We start from the raw sequence: 23,115 nt of genomic DNA, 5'->3' as shown, positions 1-23,115 counted from the left end.
TTTTTTTTTTTTTTTTTTTTTTTTTTTTTTTTAAAGTTGCTGCTGCTAGGCATTTATAGCAGACTGCATGGCAGCTCCCAACTTACAAGAGGCTCGGTTGTGTTTCCTCTAGTAGGACATTTTAAGTGTCGTTCTATTGCAGCACTGAATGGAGGAGGGTGCATGCTTATTCTCAGTGCCACTGTATCAAATCTAGAAGCTGCCCTGGTGGACTTCCACGTGCCACTCCCTTGACTGTCAGATTACCAGTACACACACTGTCTACAGCAGAATGACTTTGGAAAGGAAATCTTACTCTCTGAGGCTGTAATTGGGCATGGCTGTTACAAACATCTTCCTTTTTTTTTTCTGCTAATATGACTTCCTACACAAGTGATCTTTGGATTATCTCTCTGATAACACACACAGATATGGCAACCCTGCCCAGTAGAGGGGGTTAGAAATAAACTTTAAATCCCTTCCAACCTAAGCCATTCTGTATTGAGGGAGTTGCTCTCTGGCCCAGTGGAATGCCACATGGCACAAACAACAGCATGGACACTGCTGAAGCAGCTGAAGGTTTTGTTATTAGAAACAACGAGGTGGTCAGAGGTTATTAGTTACTGCTGCTCTCTGGAGAGAGAAGAGCAAGAGAGGGAAGCAAGAGCGCAAGATGACAATGAACTGACAGTGGAAGACGTTGACTAGTTTGAGGAATTGAGAAGGAAGTCTTGAATCTGCTTTGGTTAGTGATGGAAAGTCTCAGATTTAAGAGCTTTTAGAGAAATGACTTATTCAGTACTGCCTCATGCCACTCAGCAGCTTGTAAGGAAGGTCAGTCTTTGGAATCCCTTGAATAGGGCACTCCCTGCAACAGTCAGACAGTGACTCAGAGGAACAATGCAATACAGTTTATTGAGCTTTCTAACAACAATTAACCAACTGCTTTGAAGCAAAATTAGGTAATACTCTAACAGCAATTACAGGCATTATGGATAGGGTACTTGGCCTGAATGTTTTTTCCTTATCAACTACTCTTAAGGCAAACTTAGGCAATGGCTGCTGAAGAAAAATGAGTAGATGATGATCTAGAGGAAAGAGAAGCAAAGAGAGAGATATTAAGTATTCCACCATTCCTTAGATCTGGTGTTGTCTTGATCTGTGCGTAGTGAGTCAACAAAGATAAATGTGCATGCCCACTTTTATATAGTACAGATGGTCCAAGATTGCCGCTGGGATGTCAGCTCCCCCATGTCTCTGCAGTTAGATGTTCTAAAAGTTTCAGGAGTCTTCAGCAAGGGTCTCCAGTTATTACACACCCTCTTCAATGATTTGCTCAAACCAGTATTTTTCAGTGTGGAGTTACTCAAGCTGATGGTTTTCAGCCACAGGAGGAAACGTGCTGTCCGTAAGAAGAAGTAGAGAAAAGCATGTTGCCACTCTGCCTCTGCAAGGCTCGATCCGTCATTCTAGCTTCCCTTCTTGCAATGTGTTCTGCTTGAGTTGTTTGAGTCAGCACAGGGCAAGTTCCTTGTTGGTCTCAGACAAGTAATTTGTAACCTGAATCAAAATTTTAAGTACCTTTATTTAAAATTATTTCAAGAGGTGAAACTAAACTACTCTGACTGCAACTCCTCTATATGTGGTTGACTGGGCTGTAGGACTCAGGAAACTACAGGCCTGTCGGCCTCACTTTCATCTCAGGGAAGATAATGGAACAGCTTATTTTGAAGGTCATCTCTAAGCATATAGAGGACAAGAAGGTGATTGGAGCAGTCAGCATGGATTCACCAAGGGGAAATCAAGCTTAATCAACCTCCTAGCCTTTTGCAACAGAATGATTGGCTGCTTAGATGGGAGAGATCAGCGGGTGTCCCCTAGCTAGACTTTCAACACTGTCTCTTGTGACATCCTCACAAAATCTGAAGATGCAGTTTAGATGAGTGGGCAGCCAGGTGAATTAAAAACTGGATGAACAGCAGGGCTTACAATCAGATGTGCAGTCCATTTAGAGGCCTGTAACTAGTACTGTTCCCTAGGGGTCAGTGCTGGCTCTGGTCTCATTCAACATCTTCATCAGTAAGCTGGATGAAGGGGTAGAGTCCACCCTCAGCAAGTTCGCTGACAATACAAAGCTGTGGGAGTGGCTCACACATCAGAGGACTGTGCTACCATTCAGTGAGACCTAAAGAGATTGAAGAAGAGTTGGGTAGAGAGGAACCTAATGAGGTTCAGTAAGAACAAGTGAAGAGTCCTGCATCTGGGGAGGAAGAACCACGTGTAAAGATTAGGGGCTGACCTGCTGGGAAGGAGCTCTGTGGAGAAGGACTTTGGTGTCCTGGTAGACAGCAGGTTGGCTATGAGCCAGCGGTGCGCCCTTGTGGCCAAGGCCAATGGTATCATGGGGTGCCATAAAAACAGCATGGTCAGCAGGTCGAGGGAAGTGATCCTTCCCCTCTGCTCTTCCCTGGTGAAGCCACATCTGGAGTGCTGTGTCCAGTTCCGGGTCCTTCAGTTCAATAGACAGGAAACTTCTAGAGAAAGTCCAGCGGATGACTGGAAGCCTTATGAAAAAAGGCTGAGACCTGAGACTGCTCAGCTAGAGAAAATTCAGAGGAGACCTTATTAACGTATACAAATACATTAAGGGAAGGTAATCACCAGGATGGAATCAGACTGTTTTCTGTGGTACCAGGCAAGAAACTGTGTAACACGAAACTGGAACATGAAAAGTTCCATCTGCACAAGGGAAAAGTTCATTTACTGAGAGCTTAACAAAGTACTGGAAAAGCTGCCCAGAGAGGTTGTGGAGTCTCTGTCACTGGAGAAACCAAAACCCACCTGGATGTGATCCTGGGCAAAATATGACCCTGATGCAAAGAGGTTGGACTAGATAATCCCAAATACTTCCTTCCAACCTCAACCATTTTGTGATTCTGTAACAGCGTTTAAAACACAACATTATAATTTACTATGGCTTACAGAAAAGCAGGTAAAAGACCGAAAAACAGGACAAGAAATGAAACCACCAAATTTGTAGGTTACTTTAAACTTTGTAGCTCACAGCTACTAGTTTGCTTTACCATGTGTTCTCTACAGCATATCCACACATAATAAAATAATGTTGGCAAATCATAAGCTGCAATACTATTCATTTTTCTAACGAATGACAAACTGTATGCTGTCCTACAGAAAATGATGCGTAGTGGATCTCATACTTCCCTGTTCACCTTGCTCTTTGACAGCTGTAAGGGATTGTTTTACAGCCTGATGTTTTACATGCATACTCTTAAGACACTATTACATCGCTTTTTATAATAGGCATTTCTCAATTTTAAAGCTAAATCTGCTGACAAACTGCATGCTCGTTTATGGTTCTTGTGCCTGAAAAATTAGTGAATAATCCTACACCAACTCAGAGAAAATCCCAAGATCCTCAGGAGTCCATTTTAAGATTTACTATTTAATTTAAAGATTGAGGACCAGAGATTATGACTTCTTATCACATCAGAAGTTCAAGTTTGCCTTCTGTCTTGTCTGTGTTTTGTGAGTTAAGAACAGTCACAGCACTACTGCATGCTCCGAAGACATACCAGCATGGATATGAGAACCATGACTTCAGTAATTTTGTATTTCTTGAAAATACTGTAATGTGAAATAGTAAGTACAGCTTCAGATTTACAAAAAAAAAAAAAAAAAAAAAAAAAAAAAAAGCCATCAATTGTGAAAAAGCATTTATTCTCTTTATTTTAGCTCCATTCTTACCAATTGGTCACGAGGAAATGAAGATACATGAAGAAATCTGTATCTCTACTCTGGAATTTTCACTGCTCACACAAAGTTTTCTTGGACAATCAGAACAGACTGCAGATGTTAATGCGCACAAAAAGCCTGGCGAGGTTCCAGGCTGATCCAGTAACAATGCAGTTCTGGAGACCAACAAACACCTGAGACAGTAAAAACTTCAAAAGGACCACAGAAACAAGCGTTTGTAATGGCACTCCTTATGAAAGGTGGTTTATGCTTTTGAGTGTGATATTATGAGGCACTCCATTTACAATTTTAGGTGACAACTTTATTTAGAAAGAGATAGCAAGTACATGCCATCTTTAGTCATCTTGTGCTTATCTTCTGCACTATAATGCATCCCTGTCTGGCAAATAACCCCACACTAATATAAGCCTGATCACTTGAATAAAACTACTCTTCCCACATTTTGTATCTATCCATTCAAGCAAATGAACACTGTAGTAAATATTATGTTATACTGAAACATGCAACATTACATAGTCTCTATCACGAGATGCCTATCATCACTCATAACTTTACTAGCAAGGAATAAATTTGCTACACCAGCTGTCTCAGTAATTCTCTGTATATTCCAGAAAATCTGTTCAGATGAATATCTTCCTTGCAAAATAATGTCATGTTACTAGATGCAACACAGTCAACGTTGAAAGTAATTACATGCACAAAGAGACAACTGAAGTGCAGAGGCTCTGAGATATATACTTTTTATTTATGTTACTGGAGAAGGTGATTACTGTAAGACTTTTCCATGAAGACTAATAAAATATTTTCATTAAATTTCAGATACTGCCCACTGCATTACTTTTAAATAAAAATGCATTAATTCTATGCAGACAACAGCAAACTAGCAAGCAAACTTATATCACATTCCTTTAATATATCAAAACATTTTCAAGGCAACATTATTAAAATTATACCACAGATCCCCATAACATCAAGCTTCATAATAAAGGTGGTTGGGAAGCTTTATCCAGTTAAAAGTTTTAAGTGCTCTTCTTCTCTTCACCCAGCAAGTTCACTGTTGCTTTCTTGGCTGCAGAAAAATAAAAGTTTAATCTTAGCAGTGCTCCTACATTCTTAAGCAGCTTACTCAGTGTTCATGAGCTGCAGAAATAAATTATTTACCTGTTACACTACAAAAGGAAATAATAGCTTTTAGTGATGAAACTACAAAAACTATTATTTTATTCAAAATTAAACCAGATCCCAGGAGCAGCATAATTAACAGCACAAAGTGAATTACAATTATTTTACTGAGAAAATAAGAGCTGCTGATGGTCCTTAGAACATACAGGCTTATAGCAAGACAAGAATCAAACTGCTGAAATGGGGATGGAACAATGCTAGAGTATGTGTTTTTGTGCATTACTTCTTAAAGAGGTATGAACGTGAAACCATTTTATGGTAAAGCAGGGAAGAATCATACAATGACAGAATCACAGAATGGCTGAGGCTGGCTGGGTCCTCTGGGTCCATATGGCTCAGCCCCTGCTCCAGCAGGGATACCCAGAACAGGGTGCCCAGGACCACATCCAGTCAGCTTTCGGAGACCTCTAGGGAGGATTCCAAGACCTCTCTGGGCAGCCTGTGCTTCATCACCAGCACAGCACAGCAGTGCTTCCTGGTTTCAAAGGGAACCTCCTGTGCTCCAGTTTATGCCCTGGCACTGGGCATTACTGAAACCGGTCTAGCTCAGTTCTCTCTGCACCCTCCCTTCAGGTATTTACCAAAAGAATAAGTGATATATTGGAGAATAAACTAAAAGGAATAAGTGAGAAAATGAGACATAAGCAACATGGAAGGTCATTAATGTTTAAGATACCTATCTAACAATAATAATCCAGAAAGGCAAAAGCAGCAAAAGTTCCAAGAGTAGTTGAGAAAGGCAGACCATTTAAGTAGTGTTCATTCAAGAAAAGCAGCTTATAAAAAGAAATCAAACTGCGTATTTTGTTTGGGATAAAGGAGATATAATGTGCTTTGAGGTATCTAATAGATAAAATTTATTTAAAATGATTTTTTTTTTCAGCTACTTACATTCTCTTCTTTTATTCATAAAATTACCATCAGATATTTTCAAGTGTCCAATTTTCAATGCAAGGCAATGAAAGCAAAAGTTACACAACTCCAGGCTTATATTATTCAACCAAATAAAAATCTAAGTTAAGAATTGGCTCAGAAATCTTCAATTTCCAAAGGAAGGGAAAATACAAAATCTTACTGACAGGAAACCTTCATTTCAAGTGTTGTCACTTGCTACAGTTCAAGGACTGGACAAGTAGCAGCTCTTCTACAGTACCAGGTACTGGAAATGGCAGTATTTTAAAAGATGCAAGAATACACAGAAACAATGACTGTTTTTATGCAAGATATCTTGTGAGGATGTTTAGACACCTGCCTAGAGAGAGTGTTGATAACGCTATGTATATTGGGAAGATACTGCACCTATTTAGTTGTTTCTTATACTCATACAGCTTGTGTTTACTCTAGCATAACTCTAACCCTAGAAAGCAAAATTCACTTGAATTCTCTTCTCTTGATAGCTTCACACAAATTAATTTCTTCATTAAAGCCGACAGAATAATCTTTTAGGGATTTTTTTAATCCAGAAATGGTGAATATTAACTTTTAGACTAGAGCTGCAAAGGAAAATTCTTCCTACATGGTGTGATCAGTGAACAGTCATTTACTCACCTTCTTTAGCAATGGTATCTGCAGTCTCTGCAGCCTTGTCTTTCAGGTCTTTGACAACATTGTCCAGCTGAGCCTCGTGCTTCAGGAAAAAGGGCCGGATGATTCGGTGATAGAGGAACTCTGCTCCATTAGAGGGACTGGGAGCCATGCACCAGAGCAGAAAGCCACACTAGGAGGAAGAAGAGCAGCTGCATCAGTAGAAAAGTAGGAGACTAGGGGAATGTGCCCTCCTAACTCTGCCACAGACTTCAGTGTATTTATTTAAAACACTACATCAACCCCGTTTTGTATGGCCACAGCCTGTAAGCATGCACATCAGTTGTTTCACACGATAAATCTTTATATAATAATTTTATGCATACTGATGAAGATGGTGGGCTGTAGCAGTAAAACAGAACTGATAAAAAGTGTATCAAGACTGCATATACTGTTTTTCTTTTATCCTAAGGTACAGAAGTAGTATAAAAGCTGACAAAACATTAGTCTCTAGCTACTTCTGACTTATGTGGCACAACTGATGGTTTACGTTCTTCCATCACTTAGATCAAGCTAAGATATATATCTCTATTTCCTCACCCTGACATGTTGCAGGGGAAAGACTGTGTTTGCTTGCATCCCAATGGTAAAACAACATGATGAAAAGATACAGATACACACTGTGCAAGACCAGGTAATTGTTTTGGATTGCACAGTTTATATAGAGCTTTTATACTACAATTTGCTCTCTAAGGAAAGAAAAAAAAAAAAAGGAACAACCAACAAACCCAACCAAAAAAAACCTACAATTCCAATTCTACATGCCTCCTCATCACAGAAGCACCTTTATATGTCCTCAGTTCCAACGTCATACACACTACAAAGGTGGCTATATAAAATAATGTCAAAACACTCAAATACAGGAAGTGCCACAACTACATTTGCCTGAGCTCTGAAAGTATGTATAGAAGTATCAAACTAGACATTTAAAATTCAGAGTAACTATAAGCAACTTTAGTGATCTGCTTTGAAATTAAAACAGTAATGCTACTTTTCACTAACTGTGGCAAATAGTACTTATTTATATAGTTTGTATTTCAGTTTTCCTGTTTTCACATCAGTATCACCAGCAGTGGAAAGACAGAGCTTTCAAAGCAAGCACTACATCGTCTGAAACTCATCTGAATAACATAAATAGTTCTGTATTTCTTTGTGAGGTTTCCAGCATACCGTTATATATATATTTTTAAAGTGTAACCAACATTTAAAAATAAAATGTGACCGAGGAGTCATTCTGAGGGAAACTGCTGACATCTATTTATTCTTGAATACATTAAAGTAGTTAGGTTGTAGGTCTATATTTTAGGAGGGGTGGTGGTACATTAACTGAAATACCTTCAGCATGTAGTAGAAAGGGAACCAGGACAGAAAGATATCAGAGAAGAATTCTGCTATGCTGAAAACACCATACACAACCCAGTAAGTCAGCCACTGTGTGTCATCGTCTTTATTGGGACTTTCAATGGCCTTGATTCTGTAAGGAAAACAAAATGAGTGAGCAGATCAATAGCATCTACAGCGATGACATTTTACATCTCAGTTCTATAGTTACACGTGAATACTCATCATTTAATAACAATGCTCTTAAAAAAAAAAAAACAACCCTAAAATGCAAACCCTGCAGTGGAACTGCCAGGTCACAGCCTGAACGAATGGCTGAGCACCAGGTGGGAAGGCGTAGGTAACCCAGGAGTTCAGGTGCAAGCAATCCACCTTGATCAGCAGGGGGGGAGCCTGGATCCACCCCTCCTCAGCATCATTTACAGGTTAGCAGCCAAGGAGTAGCATCCTTCTGGATAGAGACTGAGTTGTTACCAGTCATCTGAAGTAGTGAGCTAGTTTTCTCTTTTTTTAAAAAACAAAACTGCTATTGTTCCATAGAGTTTGTATCCCACTAGAAGGTACTCTGATCACCTACTTTTGCCATACGTACCCATCCTCAGTGTACCTAAAATGTCTGAATAGCAAAGCTTTTTAATACGCTCACAACTTGAACTACTTCTCATTATGTGATTACAAAAGAAAGCAAATTAAATAAATATATATCATCACCTACCAGTATGAGGGACATGGGGGAGAGGACCAGTTCTGAACGCACTGGGGCAATCTTGACCAGAAGACCACTGTATGTGGAGGAGTTCATGACCCATGTGACAGCCAACCTCAGCATACCCAACCCTGTGCTCCACACATTCCATGGGTGCAGGATAAACTTCCCCAGCTAATGATAACAAAAGAGCCTACAGGCAGCAGTAACACCATGCATCTGCCTCAACCACATCCAAAATGAGGTTCAAGGATGGGGTCTGAACTGAGTGCACCATACGGATGTTCAATGCTGCAGCTCAGGGTTCAGGCATCCATAGGAACGTGAGGTTGTCTGCACTGCACTGTATTTCCTTGTACTGCTATCTCTAATAAGCAGCATTCTAAATGCTGCTTTGCAGAGTCATTCTCACTGGGATGAATCATAACGGACTGTTACCTGCCACTGCAAACAGTATCTAGATTAAAATTTTAAACTTCATTCAGAATTGTGAAGTGAATCTCAAATATTTTTATTCATTAACTAAATGCACCAGATTGCAACCTGTAATTACAAGTGAGCCCATGGATGCGTAGAGGCAGCATAAGGCAACCTCCTCTGATATGTGGTGAGGACCACAGCTGCATCCTCAGCTGTTCTGCTCTGTAAACCCACTCCTGCAGGACTCGCAAATTGTGATGCAAGTTCCTATATTAGGAACAGAAGCCTCATTAAAGTCTGGGGCTTCCTGCTTACAGCTAACTGGTTTTTTGTTCTCCAGCTGCCAGAAGAAAACACAATTTGAGTTTTCACTGTTTTAAAGTGGGAAGCTGAAAAAAACAACACTACGAAGGTGCAAAAATTTCATTCTGACTTTTTCACAGGAAATAAAATTTTGTGACTTCAGAAGATTTACAAGCTGCAAAGAGGTGTCTGTCTGTGAGTACCTCTTCTGGGCAAACCCTTCAGACTGTGTCACTTCCTAGTTCTGTATCTGAAGATGGAAAGGCCATGTGATAAGCCTTATGTTTTAGCAAACACACTGTGAGCCCACTGCGTGCAGACAGCACTGGCACAGCTACTGTACTGGATTACCCTGAAATACAACATGAAATCTTGAGGCTTAATGTATGCACTGTTTCCACCGGTTTGTGGCTGGAGCAGCCCTTGTCCTACCTCGTGCACAGCAGGGGTTGTAGCTGAACACAGCACAGCCAGGACAGTTTTCTGAACGTGGACAGCAGGAGGAGTGCTTGCTGCTGCCTCCAAAATCAGCACCGGGGAGCAGCAGCCTCACAGCCTGCCCTCAGGCAGTGCCAATTCGAGGTGCTCAGGTTGGCTAGCCTGCAGCTCCATTAACCCATTGCAACCAGTTAAGGTGGTATGAAAAAACAGCAGAGTTAAAGGAGAAGGCTTCTATGCAGGCTCGTCTTAAGGTATGAAAAAGTACACGCAAGTAGCAGGGAAGTCGAGAGATGAACAAAAGGTCAGGTGGAGGAGACGCAGAAACTTTGGCAAGTGCCTGCACACAGTACACTGTGTAGGAGAACTTGCTGATGGACTTCAGTGCATGAATGCTTCCCATTATGCTGGAAGTTCTGCACCAGCAGTACTCTGAGGAAGGCTATTTTACCACAAGAAGCATGCTTGCTTGGTATTTGTGGGAGGACGCTGCAGTGAAACTGCTCTCAGCCCTGCTGTTCTCCATTTGCTCCCTGAAGCCATCCACAGACTTAAGGAGAGACTGTTTAAATTCTGCTACCATCAGTAAAATTATCTTAGCAGTTGCGATCATCAGTTTTCATAATCAGAACCTCCCATTCTGTGGCAAAAGGCAGATGACATATCACTGTTACTACGGTATGCTTTAGATTCTTCTCTCTCCTGCAAGAACGTGTATCTTGGAAAACCTCCAAAAATGGGTACGCTCCATTTGGATGTTCACCGGCAGCTCCTGCAGCTCCTTACCCTGGTATCTTGCCCAGTCAAATCACAGGGAGCACACTGACTATCCTCATACAAATTCTCAAGAACGGCTACAATTAACAAGCAAACCAGAGTGTCAGACATGAGTTTTCCCCCTCCATCAGGTATTAATTATTTCTGGAGTATTACAGCTTTGCGGGGATATTTATGAAACATCTGCATTTGCTCCTGTCTAAGATATACTTACTCATCCAAAAATCTCATGAAATGGCAGCCTTTGTTGCTAAGTATTCCTGATCTCACTTGTATGTTCCACGAGCACAAAAAAGGAAGCGCTGCCAATCCTGCAAGTTTCAGTTTAACTGCAAAGCTGTGAACCTCCAAATATTACAGAAAAAAAAGGAAGTTTTTAGAATTATGAACAGCCAGCCCTGACAGCATTACAGTAAGATATGTGAAAACACTACTCCCAAGGATGTAACACTGAAATAATATTAAAAATAATAATAATCTTCAGCCACTCTAATTATAATGAATGCTGCCAATATAAAGAATGATGACTACAACTTTAAGCACAGCAATCACTGGACCATCAATGACAGGAACATCAATCACTGGCAGAGAAAGGCCACCCTGCTGGCCAAGCCAACAGTCAAGTTCTCAGTCGATGTTGTTATTTTCACTTCAGCTTATGGGCTATATGTGAGACCTCACAGTTTTGCCAGTCTTCCTCCTAGTGGTGCTTAGATATCCAGAGAATAAGGATTCCATCCATCAGTGATAAAGGAGTACCTGAATCAGACACTGCCATGGACAGACTGTCACATGCAGCAATACCACAAGTAGTCAAGAACTGCTCTGGTAACATCAGTGGACACACAGCATTAAGTGCACATGCAGTGCTTTCTTGCACACTGTAGGAAATAGCACGCTTCCCTTCTGTGATGGGACAACCTCAACAGACAGACAGCTGCCACACCAAGAAGGTGACAACAACCGGCGCTATCAGCTCAGAAGGAAGAACAAAAATTGCATCTGTTAGGGAAAAAAAAAAAAAGAAAAAACAAGTATTTGATGTGCATTCTGCTTCAGAATGAAAAATAAGTCCTTCAGAGTGGCAATGCAAATCCACAGTAGAACATATCCCCGTAATACTTCTTATTCAAGAATTCATTTTTGTTCTTTTCTTCATGTTAGATCTTGAAGTAGTCAGTATGATCCTCATTTAGGAATCTCCATCAATCAGATCAAATATACAGATCACAAGACATTGTCAGCTCAGTCAACTTTAGAACAGCCTTCCTGTAATTGTTATGTGTACCATGCAAGAGCAAGTGTACAAAAATCCCAGTAGCATATAACATTAAGATCTCGTAACAAAGGAAGGCACATTCAAAACCTATGGTTTCAAATTTAAACAAAGAAAAGGTATTCCGGTACTTTTTTGAAAGTTTTTTCTAATACTGATTTTACTAAATTCTATGGTAGTCACATGGAACAATCAGACATCACAAAGGACTTTATATAGTGCTTTTACACTAATTGTGGAGGGCTTCAAATACAGCTTTACACAATTATTCACAGTAGGTAGGGCATGTAGGAAGTAGCAGCAGTCACCATGACAGCCTGCAGCACAACTTAAAACTAGGGATTTGTCCAGCCCTGAATACACCCAGCCATAAGCCAGCACTGCAACCTGAGTAGACAGAGGGGGAGCACAATAAAAGCTTAATTTTTAGCCGTATTTGTTAAGTGGTAGCCCAGATAACAGGTAATGACAGTGGGGAAGAGCTGAGGATGTCGCTACCTCCTGCAGCTCTGTGTTCACCATAGCTGCGTAGCTGCAGTCTCAGGACCTCAGGTCAATTTTAACTGCCTGACAAAATCTGTTCAACTGGACCAAGCCTAGCATTTAACTGTACCAAGTCCAATGTTTGTAATTTGCCAAGTTGAGCTCCTTCACTTAAAGGTTCTGACTCATTTTGATAACTACCACCTCTTTTCCAGGAAGAGGCTGTTAGTCACTCAGAATTAGACTTGGGAATTAGATCTGGCAGAGGAAATCGTTGTTGGAGTTAACTCATGCATACATTACTCACAGGATCAGTGTATCATGATTTTATCAAATGAGCAGTTGCCTTTTTTTTCCCCCTCAAACTCTGTCCAGCTAGTAAGACGTGTAAGTCAGAAATCAAGAAAGAAATGCTGAAATATATTACGCTAGTGTCATGTGATCACACAAAACTCGGCAGTTTATAAGGTATACCTGGTTCCTCTTGTATAAATCAAGTTACAAGTTTTAGACAAAAGACACAAAAGTCACAAGTATAAGCAAGAAGTTTCGTGCTTAGTAAACCGCATATCCATCAATATAGTATATTTAATAACCCCATTGCATTGCCAAATGCAAAGTAAGCCAGGTGCTCATGCCATAGTTTGGGAAGAATCATAGAATCACAGAATGGTCTGGGTTGAAAAGGACCACAATGATCATCTAGTTTCAAACCCCTGCTATGTGCAGAGTCACCAACCACCACACCAGGCTGCCCAGACCACATCCAGTCTGGCCTTGAATGCCTACAGGGATGGGGCATCCACAACCTCTTTGGGCAACTTGTTCCAGTGCTTCATTATCCTCTGAGTGAAAAAAATTCCTCCTTATTAGGAAGGAATAAACCTCCCCTGCCTCAGTTTAAAACCATTTCCCCTCGTCCTATCACTATCTACCCTTGTAAACAGGCATTCTCTTTTCTGTCTATATGCACCTTTCAAGTACTGGAAGGCCACAATGAGGTCTCCCCAGAGCCTTCTCTTCTCCAAGCTAATCAAGCCCAGTTCCTTTATCCTTTCTTCATAGCGGAGGTGCTTCAGCCCTCTGGTCATCTTAGTGCTCCTTCTCTGGACCAGCTCCAAGAGCTCTGCATCCTTCTTGTCCGGGATGCCCAGGCCTGGACGCAGTGCTGCAGATGGGGCCTCACAAGAGCTGAGTAGATGGGGACAGTCACCTCCCTCTCCCTGCTGGCCACTCCTCTTTTAATGCAGCCCAGAACACAGTTGGCCTTCTGGGCTGCAGGTGCACACTGCTGGCTCATGTCCAGCTTCTTGTCCACCTGGATCCCCAAGTCCTTCTCTGCAGGGCTGCTCTCAAGGAGATCTTCTCCCAGCCTGTATGAACACCTGGGATTGCCCTGGCCCAAATGCAACACCTTGCACTTGGCCTTGTTGAACCTCACTGGGTTCACATGGGCTCACTTCTCCAGCATATCCAGGTCCCTCAGGATAGCATCTCTTCCCTCCCACATATCGACCACGCCGCTCAGCTTGGTGTCATCTCCAAACTTGCGGAGGGTGCACTCGATGCCATTGTCCATGTCATTGATAAAGATGTTGAAGAGCACCGGTCCCAAGAATAGCCCCTGAAAGACAACGCTAGTGACCGGGCCTCCACCCTGACACAGAATCATTGATCACAACCCTTTGACTGAAACCAGCCAACCACTTGTTAATCTAACAGTCCATCCTTCAAATCCATATGCCTCCAATTTAGAGAGAAGGATGTGGTGATGGACCACGTCAAAGGCTTTGCAGAAGTAAACTATTCTGTGCATAAATCCATCAGGTTTCTTATCAGCGCTACACTGGTGAGTAGACAGGCACATCTGCGACTCCCATAACTAGTTTTTGTTTAACTTCAGAAGAAATATGAAATTCATTGTATTTCAACAGCTTACACTTACCAGTCCATCTCAACTCTTTACAGCAGTTGCAGGGATTTAATACTAATTTACTTTTAGCTATGCAGAAACCTCTGTTGGATCAACATGTTCTTATAACACAGACTTCTTAAGTTTGTGCCTCCCTGCCATCCTCATTTCAGACTCACCTTAGCAGGCTGCCTCTGAGACATTTGGCACTGCTTCAAAGAAGCCTGCACCTGTGCGTTTGAATCTGCTTTACCATTTTACCATCTCCATTTTCATTCACCAGCCAGAAGCCTTCTATCTCCAACCCTTCCTCATCCTCCCTGTCTCCACAAATAAAGCAATCACGGGTACTGAAAACGACTTCCTGCCAAATATTCAGCAACATATGTCAAAGTGCAAGCTTACTACCTCCCCTCTCATAATCCTGTGTATCCAGAAGGTGGCAGCAGACCAACTCAAGTAGCATAGCAAGTATTTGTTGTCCACGAAGACAGTATCTTTGGGAGGGAACGCCAAATGGAGGCAAAAATCAACAGCAGTACAAAGTGTTATACCTTCCTTTATCTAATGGAAGTGGAAAGAGGCAACAAATAGAACAGAAGCCACCTGCTTATCTTTGAGGAGAGTCCTACAGATTACATTAACTGAGCATAAATTTCAGTTAATGCTAAAAGACAGCAGTTCTGTCACTTCATCACTCTGTTTTGGAACTACTATCTCTAGGGCCACATGACAAATCAGTTTCTCAGTTCTGACTGAGGTTAAAAACAGCTCCCCTCACTACAACATCCACAGACTCTTTTTGGACGGGATTGACACACACCAGGGCCTTGATCTAGCCTGACAACAACTGCTGCTAGTTGTTCTAAAACTGTAGCTTAAATTAAACAGACCCTTTGGTTTTGATTCTTGATTCATGTGTTGCATGGTGAAAGGATTGCCTTTCACTGAATTACCAAATAGTAGGGCTTGGAAGGAATCTCAGGCGATCTTCTAGTCCAACCGCTGATAACAGCAGGTCACCTGCAATAGGTTTCTGTAGTTCTGCATGCAGGCTAGACAAAGCTGGCACACTGTACAGCAGAAGTTCCAGCAGATCCCATGGAAGCAGTCCACATACCTTCTCTGCAAGAATTCACTCCACTGTCATCCTTAGCACAGGCAAGGGCAGTCACATTGCAGAGCTCATCTTGCAGCCTCTGAATAAACTTTACTAGTTTTACTGCTGGCTGCACTTGTCCATGTTAGCAGTTAGACTCTGAACAATTTCAGTTTCTGTCACAGGAGACCTTCGGATAGTTGTTTCCTCGAGTTCATGTGACAAGAAAAACAAGTGCAGCCAGGAAGCATACCGAAAAATCAAATCCTACCTGCATGGTAAAGCCATGCTGTCTCTACACCAAAGGATGCCACTTTCTACAGTCAAAGGTGCAATGCTGCTGGCACTCTCTGTACTGGTGACAGAGAATTTTGTTTGCAGAAAAAAAAAAAAAAAAAACTTATTCTTTAATCTCTGCCTCTGCTGTGTGCTTACAATCACACAGAAGGAATAAAAGCTTCACCTTCTTGTCAATATGTGCTGCACTGTGGAAACTTCATTTCAAGCATAATTTTGTTACAGCTCTAATATCAATTTTCAGTTCTGTTTACTGTGAATTGACAAACTAAATACAATATGGCCTTAAACTATACAAACGGGCAACTAAGCACAAAACGATGCAGTGTTTTCCAACTTGATTCTTGAAGCAGTTAACAGTCTCAGACAGCAAAATGTTGTTGTCCTGTTGTAACAGTGCAAGTCATTTTTTCAGTTCCAAAGCAAGTTACGAAAGTCCTATGTTTTTAATTACTGAAGGTAATTTTTAGAAAATGATTCATCAGGGAGCAGGAAAGGGACTCAAATTAAGACACCCAGATGACTAGCATTTGAGTTCAGGTCTCTGCAAATTCTTTTATTTCCTTTCTGAGTACAGCACAAGTTCCTAAGCTATGTAATTTGTCATTTCTTTTCCAATTTTTTTTCAAAAATTGTACATCTTGCTCAGTGTATGCTCAAAGACAAGGAGCTCTCTTCCTACTGGGGTGGCAAGGTATGGTCAGCTCTCCTTGCCAGCCTCAGCTGTGGGGAAAGACTTTTACAACACAACTGGAACACATGACCACAAGAGAAGGAGCAGAAAACACCAACAGCAACTAACAATAATCCGTATTTTTTAATCTCACTTTCCAACTCTACCGTTTCTCCATCAACCCAATTGCTGGAAGTAGTAGGGAGAACAATGCATGCAAAGTGCACTTCTGCAGTGCCAATAGACTAAGAAAACGATTGGTAAAATGCCTTCACTTCTATCTCTAGCACTGTTGTATTCCCTTAAAACACTGTCTACCTCAGTTATAAACTAGAAATAACCTTCCAACGAGCTTAACTCAGATCACGAGGCCATCTGTAAAACAGAGGTCATTTACTTTTTAATCTAAATTTAATACATAGAAGATAAATTATCATTTTCCTACATAGTTTGTAGTACTAGAATCACTCCTACATGTAAACACCCGCTATCTCTAGAATGCTTGAACATTCAGCAGATACACAGCCTTTATTTTAATCTTGGCACTCTAAAATCAGATAAAAAGTATATTTGGGGGAACTGACTGAACAGAACAAAAATGAAAAGGTTAAAATACACTTTCTGGAGTTTGAAGCTCCATGGGAGAGGACTGAGAAAGGAGAGAGCTAAAAACAAACAGATTTCTGCTTATCTTTGTGCTGAGCATTGAATATCTTGTAAGATACATCAGCTCCCTTAACTCAGTTTTGTAAAGCAACAGCATAATACTGACTGCAAACGTTAATCTGCTATGCAGAATTTTCTGTTCAGTAAAAAGTAAGCATTTTTTGAAAATATGATGGAAAGCACATTTGGTGTCCTTAGCCCTCAAGAAATACATGAACAGTTTTACATTTTCTAATTACTTTTGACTAAACAAGCACAGTTCTTGATTCAGTAATACAGAAACAAAGGAAAGAGGAAACAGGCTCAGGATCACGACAATACTTAAATCAACACTGAACTGCATATTTGCACCTCTCTGCCATGCCTACATTATTTTCTGTTCCTAATACACCATAAGAAGCACTTATACAGTAAGAAAGCTAAACTGAAGTAACAGGATAAAATCAGCCAAAGCAGAAAGGGCAGTGATAGTTCTTCCTTGAAGACACCAGTAGTAAGTTCAGGTATTTTACTGCCCAGAGCTATTTTCATCTTAGCCTTCATTAAACTAAACATGACAGCACTTCTGAAGTTTCATAAATCCTCTGCACACATCTCTTAGCCATCACAGCTTCTTCCTGCTTGCACTCTTATTTTTCTGAGGCAGTTTACCACCATGGGCTAGTTCTGGAGAGTTTAGAGAAGCAATGAAACACTGACAATGTTATTTAGACACTGCTAACACTCACTTCTTCCATCCACTAGTCTAAATATCACCTTGTGCAACTGAAGTTCACTAAACACAGAAAAAGTTCTTCAGTAAACTTTCAAGAACTGGTCTACTGCATGCACAAAAGCCTGCAAGTGAAAATTAGATTTCAACTGAAAAATAATTACCTTATGACAAAGCACTTCAAAGGATTTGAGGGAATAATGACCAGATTCTATGAGTGATTTTAATGCAGACTGTTTGATTTTCTGCAAGACAGTCAGGTAATCTCTGCTTCAAAAATTACTGTTTAATTCTGCCCATGTTAAGAGACTTGTGGTTCGACCCTCAGTGATGGCATGGCCTAAGAGACCTGGGCTTTGGGGAAGACTGTGTGTGTCCGGTGAAGAAACTCCTTCATGTAGGAATACAATGCAGACTCGCACAAAGCCATGATACAGGCCAGTGAGCAGACCTGAGCTGAGCTTCTATCCCTGGGTCTGTTTTTAGAAAAACAAAAAGATGATCAGTAACTACTATGAGTAAGATAATCCAAAACTAAAATCCTGACAAAAAGAGAGTTGGAACATGACTAGCACGTCACCCATCAGAAGTCAGCTGTTTTAAGCAGCCACAAGAACAGCAGGTGATCTCCCTCACACAAGACCGTCAAGACAGCAAATCAACTACAGAAAGGTAACCTTTTCCCCCTTCAGTGCTGTGGACTCATTGCTGAAATGTTTGTGTAAACATCAAATTAATACTCTGTAATGCATTCCAATGATGGCCTGACCTCTTCCAGGAGGCACAGGTTTAACAGCTGTACAGTTTATGCGGTAAAGTTTCAGTTGTGGGAGAGTTGCAGGGGGGCTTCTGTGAGCACAGCCCAGCAGTGCCCCATGTCAGAACAGAGCTCCACTGCTCCAAAGATATGCAGTGATGCCAGACCCGAGCCCTGGGCAATGCTGGGTGTGCTTCAGGAGAGCAGACGTAAGAGGGGGAAACTTCTGCACAACAGCATCTGAGAGACAGATGTGAGAAACTGAAAAGAAATGGCCTTGCAGGCAGCCGGGTCAGTGCAGGAAGAAGGCAGGAGCAGCTCCAGGTGCGGAGCAGCAGCCCCCTGCAGCCCAGGAGACACCTGTGAACGAGTAGGTTGTTCCTCTGCAGCTCATGGGCACCACGTGGAGCAGATTTCCTCATGCAGCCACAGAGGAGCCCACAGTGTAGAAGAGATGAGGCCTGGAGGATACACAGCCCATGGACAACCCCACGTGAGCACCTGGGCCAGAGCTGCAGCCCGCAGTGAAGCAAGAGGTCTTGTGGGAACTGAAGAATGGTGAGGGACCCAGGCAGGATCAGTTCACGAAGAACTGTGCTCTATGGGAAGGACCCCACAATGGAGCAGGACAGAGTGAGGAGGAAGGAGTGGCAGAGATGAAGCACTGGGGACTGACTGCAATCTCTATTCCCCATCTCACTGTGCAGCTCAGAGGGATAGGATGAAGTAGCTGAATCACGAATGAAGCTGAACCTGGGAAGAAGGGGTTGAATGGGTTACCAGGAGCAAGCTGACTTTAGGTTTCTTTTGTTTTTAAACTTCCCATTATTCTACTCTGTTACTAACTGGCAATTAATTAAATTAATCACCTTCACAAAGTCAAGCCTGTTTTTTCCATGATGACAATGAGTGTAACTGGTGATCTCCCTGTCTGCAGCTCAACCCATGATTTTTCATCTTTTTTTCTCCTGTCTTGTCTCATAGAGTGAAAGTAGTGTGGGAGGCACTTGGTGACCAGCCTGAGTTAACCTACCACCACAGCAAAAGACACATTCATGTTTTCAGATGAAAACTGTTTCCTGCCCAGTGTTACGAAGCAAATCTCACTTAGTATTGCCATTTCACAGCTTTTCAGTTGTCATTTCAAAAGCGAATATAAGCAAGGAATAAAGAAACCACCCTAGCCAGTGCTTTGTGCATTAGGTCCAAGAGCACAGGGGACAGGAGTCAGCAGCACCCTAACTGCAGTACCAGATCAAGGCAGTGGAAAGAAAAAGTGTGATCACTTCAGTAACTCAGCTTTATCTTCCTGTGGCTTGGCCCTGCGTCAGGATAAGAGGGGCAATCACCAAATGGCATTATCATTCTTTTGCATAGTCATACTTGGCAGCAGACTGAGAACCATCTCAAGAGATAGCCCAGACATCCTAGTATGTTGCTCCCAGACTGACCCACAACCCCTCCAGGTCTCCTTGCTGGACTGCTGGCTCTGTGAGCAGAGCAGTGAATACAGGAAATGTAAAACACCAGCTCTGCGCTTGGGAAAGACACCTATCTTATCAGCAGACTACTGAAAAGGGTAGTATCTCTCTCCACAGGCTGCCACTGAAAAGTCCTACATGTTGCAGTGTGGTTCACAAATTAGTTTATTATTCCAGATTATAATTTACTCCTAAAACTGTTTCCACATTAATAAAATACACAAAGAGAAAACATTAACTGAGCGTGACTTGAAAAGCCAGAACAGGCATTGCATTCATGTGCATGCTGTTCAGACTTTTTTTTTTAAACTTACTTTAATTACAATTTATAGGCAAAGTCAAGGGCAAGTGCACCCATTAATTAAAAGAACAAAACAAAACAAAACACCAACACTGCAGATGTAATTTCTCACTAAAATGCACTGAAAACTGCCTTCCTGCTGCCTGAAGGATAAACATTCTACAGAAAGACAAACTCAAAATTTTCAAGGTCTGGAAGGAAAAAGAAAAAAAAAAAAGGATAGGAAACAAGCCACTATTCATATCTGATTTGCTGCTGCCTGCCTCCACAGCACTAGGAGCTTTATTATCAGTTTCACTGCAGTTGCATATGGGCAGATTTAAAATCTAATACCGAACTAATAAAAAAAAAAGTGTAAAACTCTATGTTCAGAAAGGAATTAAAGAAATTTGACAGTAGCCTAACTCAAGCATGAGACAGTACACCAGTGTAAATCCCATGCAACTACTTAGAGGTTTTGCTGCCTTAATACCCATATTTTCACTTTCATTGGGGGAAAAAACTCTTTCGGGGAGGACAAAAATTGGGGGAAAAAAAAACTTTTAAACCTATAAACCACCTAACAAAAAGAGCAATTCCTGGTCTGTAAACTCCAAAATTAGTGCCCATCAATGACAGTATTCAGAAAAGCCTCACTCAGCTAGGCACACTGTAGCCATAAGACAGTTTTAAACTTGTAGAAGTCTAACACTAAGCCTCCCACCTATACAACAAAAAGGGGAAGGAAAAGCAATATGGTTTCAATTGCCCCAAAGGCAATGGCCAGGTAACACATTTTTTAGAGCGACTGACTGTACTCAAGAGTTAGATAAAAGCCAATGCTGTTTCCAGCATCACGTTACAGCTGGTACAGACTTCCATTTTGTGAATGCAGTCAGCCACACATAAGGTTTTGTTTAGTACAGTTCTTTGCAGCACACTCTGCTGACATCTCACCTAACAGGAAACCCGTTTTGCTCCAATAGCGTAACAACACAATGCCAATGAGAAGCACCGACTACTTTTATGGACAGAAGGTCTAAGGAGGTTTTCCTCAGCTATCCTTCGAAAACTAAGGCATTTCCTAAGGGGAGCTCTGGAGCTTTCTTATGTATGGTCTATGCGGTAGGTAGAAGCATCCCCCCCTGCACGCTCTGCCCACTGACACATGGCGCTTTGCAACGCGCACACGCGCCGACACCACAGCGGTGCCCTGTGCGTAACGGGGACCGCACTACTAAAAATACCCTCGTGGTTTTCAGCGGACGCTGCCGCAGCCGCGGCGCTCCCTCCCGCTGGGCGCAGCAGCTCAGCAGCGATCGGTCCAACCTCACTGCAGACACAGCCCAAAGCCGAAGTGGAAACACGGCACTGTGGGGCGGGCCGTTTTAGGGTTGTGACAACCGCCAGCTGCGGCTCATTACGCGGCATCTGCCACGGGGACCAAAGCTCGTTCCCGGATCTACACCGGCGTCCGTTCAAGTCAACGGGGAGGAGAAACGGCAGGCAGCAGCGGGGCTTTGGGCCACGGTCTTCCAGCACCGCGCCACGACCTGGAGCAGTGCCGCAGCGATACCCGCGGTGACAGGATACCTCCCCAATGCCCACTCGGCCGCGTCCTCCCCCAGCCCCCCCACTCCCCGCCACCCGATCCCGGCACTCACGACACGTAGGCAGGATAGCCGAAGCCGATGATGTTGCAGAGCAGCGAGGCGCCGTAGCCGATCACCAGGTACACGGCCACCGCCCCCAGGACAGCTGCGGGGAGAGAACACGGAGCGGTTACCGGCGGCGAGGTGCCGCGGGGAGCGCCGGGCGGCGCGGCCCTCACCTGCGGCGCTGAAGGGGTACATGGCACGGCCCAGGACGGGCGGCGAAGCCGGGGAAGCAGGGAAAAGAGCGGGCAGGGCGCGGCCGAGCCCGCCGACGGACGCCGCTCCGCCCGCCGCCCCCGCGGCCACCCGCGAGGCCCCCGGCCCAGCCCCTGCTTCGGGACGGCCCCCGCTAACCGATGGCGATGTAGGTGCGGTCGACGCCGGTCTTGCTCTCGATCCGCTCGAGTACGGCGGTCATGCAGTTCTTCTCGTGCAGGAAGCGGTCGAAGCGCTGTCTCATGGCCGCCGTCATGGTGAAGCGCCGGACTGCTGCTCCCTCAGCTAGCAAAGCCACCCACGGCCTTCGCGTCTGGCACCGCCCGGACACGAAGCCGCCCCCTCGGCCCGCCCCCAGCTCCGGGAGGCGGGGAGCCATCTTCCGCCAAGCCGCGCCCGGCCGGGAAATGGAGGAGGGGGGTACCCGCGCTGAGGGCGGGTGTGGAGAGCCGCGGCCGGTTGCTGCTGGTACTACGGTGCGGGTGGGTGCGGCACGGCGATGCTGGCTGGCCTGCATCTCCAGTCCCTAAAAGAGTGTGAGAGGAGCTACTAGGGTTGTTTTTTGTTTTTTTTTTTTTTTTAAATTATGCCTTGTCGGTGACTATAGGTGTTAAACGATGAGGAAAAGTCGGGCTCAGAACGTGGGGGCTGAAGAAAGATTATAGCAGCGTGATTCCACTGCTACCTGACAACACGGCAGTCTGAACTCTTGGCTGTAATTGTACCTGGTAGTTGATGGTGCGCCTAACATACTTACCAACTAAATATAATTCACAGAGCATGATGTCGTCTTAGGAGCTTCCTCAACTGTGCTGACTTCCCAGCAATTCTCTGTCTGACTCAGCGCTGCAGTGAGTAATGTAGACTGTGCCTGCTTCAAATCAGTGTTGTTCCCAGGCAAGCTGGAAAGTACTATTTTGTCTTAGAAAGTGGTGTGGTTTTTTTTTTAACTCCTATCTTCACCCAAGGGGAAAAATAAATAAATAAAAAAACAGTGTAAGTTGCACATTCTCCTTTTATTCTGTCCTTGTTCTGGGAGAGTGCATCTTGCAAGAAACTGAAAGAAGAGATATTTAAAAAAAAAAAAAAAAAAAAAAAAAAAAA

The 23,115-nt window shown here is 43.0% G+C and overlaps 1 protein-coding gene across 1 annotated transcript; it reads right to left on the bottom strand.

Moving 5' to 3' along the window:
* Positions 1-4,477: 4,477 nt before the first annotated feature.
* REEP5 (receptor accessory protein 5) lies at positions 4,478-22,333 on the bottom strand. Its single transcript, XM_042822956.1, has 5 exons — positions 22,150-22,333; positions 21,805-21,898; positions 7,855-7,993; positions 6,484-6,652; positions 4,478-4,822 (listed from the first exon to the last, which is right to left on the bottom strand). Exons 1-5 carry the CDS (start codon positions 22,265-22,267, stop codon positions 4,773-4,775), a joined length of 570 nt encoding a protein of 189 aa, XP_042678890.1. The 5' UTR covers positions 22,268-22,333; the 3' UTR covers positions 4,478-4,772.
* Positions 22,334-23,115: the final 782 nt, after the last annotated feature.

This window comes from Centrocercus urophasianus, unplaced genomic scaffold (assembly GCF_019232065.1).
Source record: "Centrocercus urophasianus isolate 14NV4802_14NV808 unplaced genomic scaffold, USGS_Curo_1.0 seq_21, whole genome shotgun sequence".
NCBI classification, from domain to species: Eukaryota; Metazoa; Chordata; class Aves; order Galliformes; family Phasianidae; genus Centrocercus; species Centrocercus urophasianus.
This window is presented reverse-complemented; position numbering and strand designations above follow the sequence as displayed.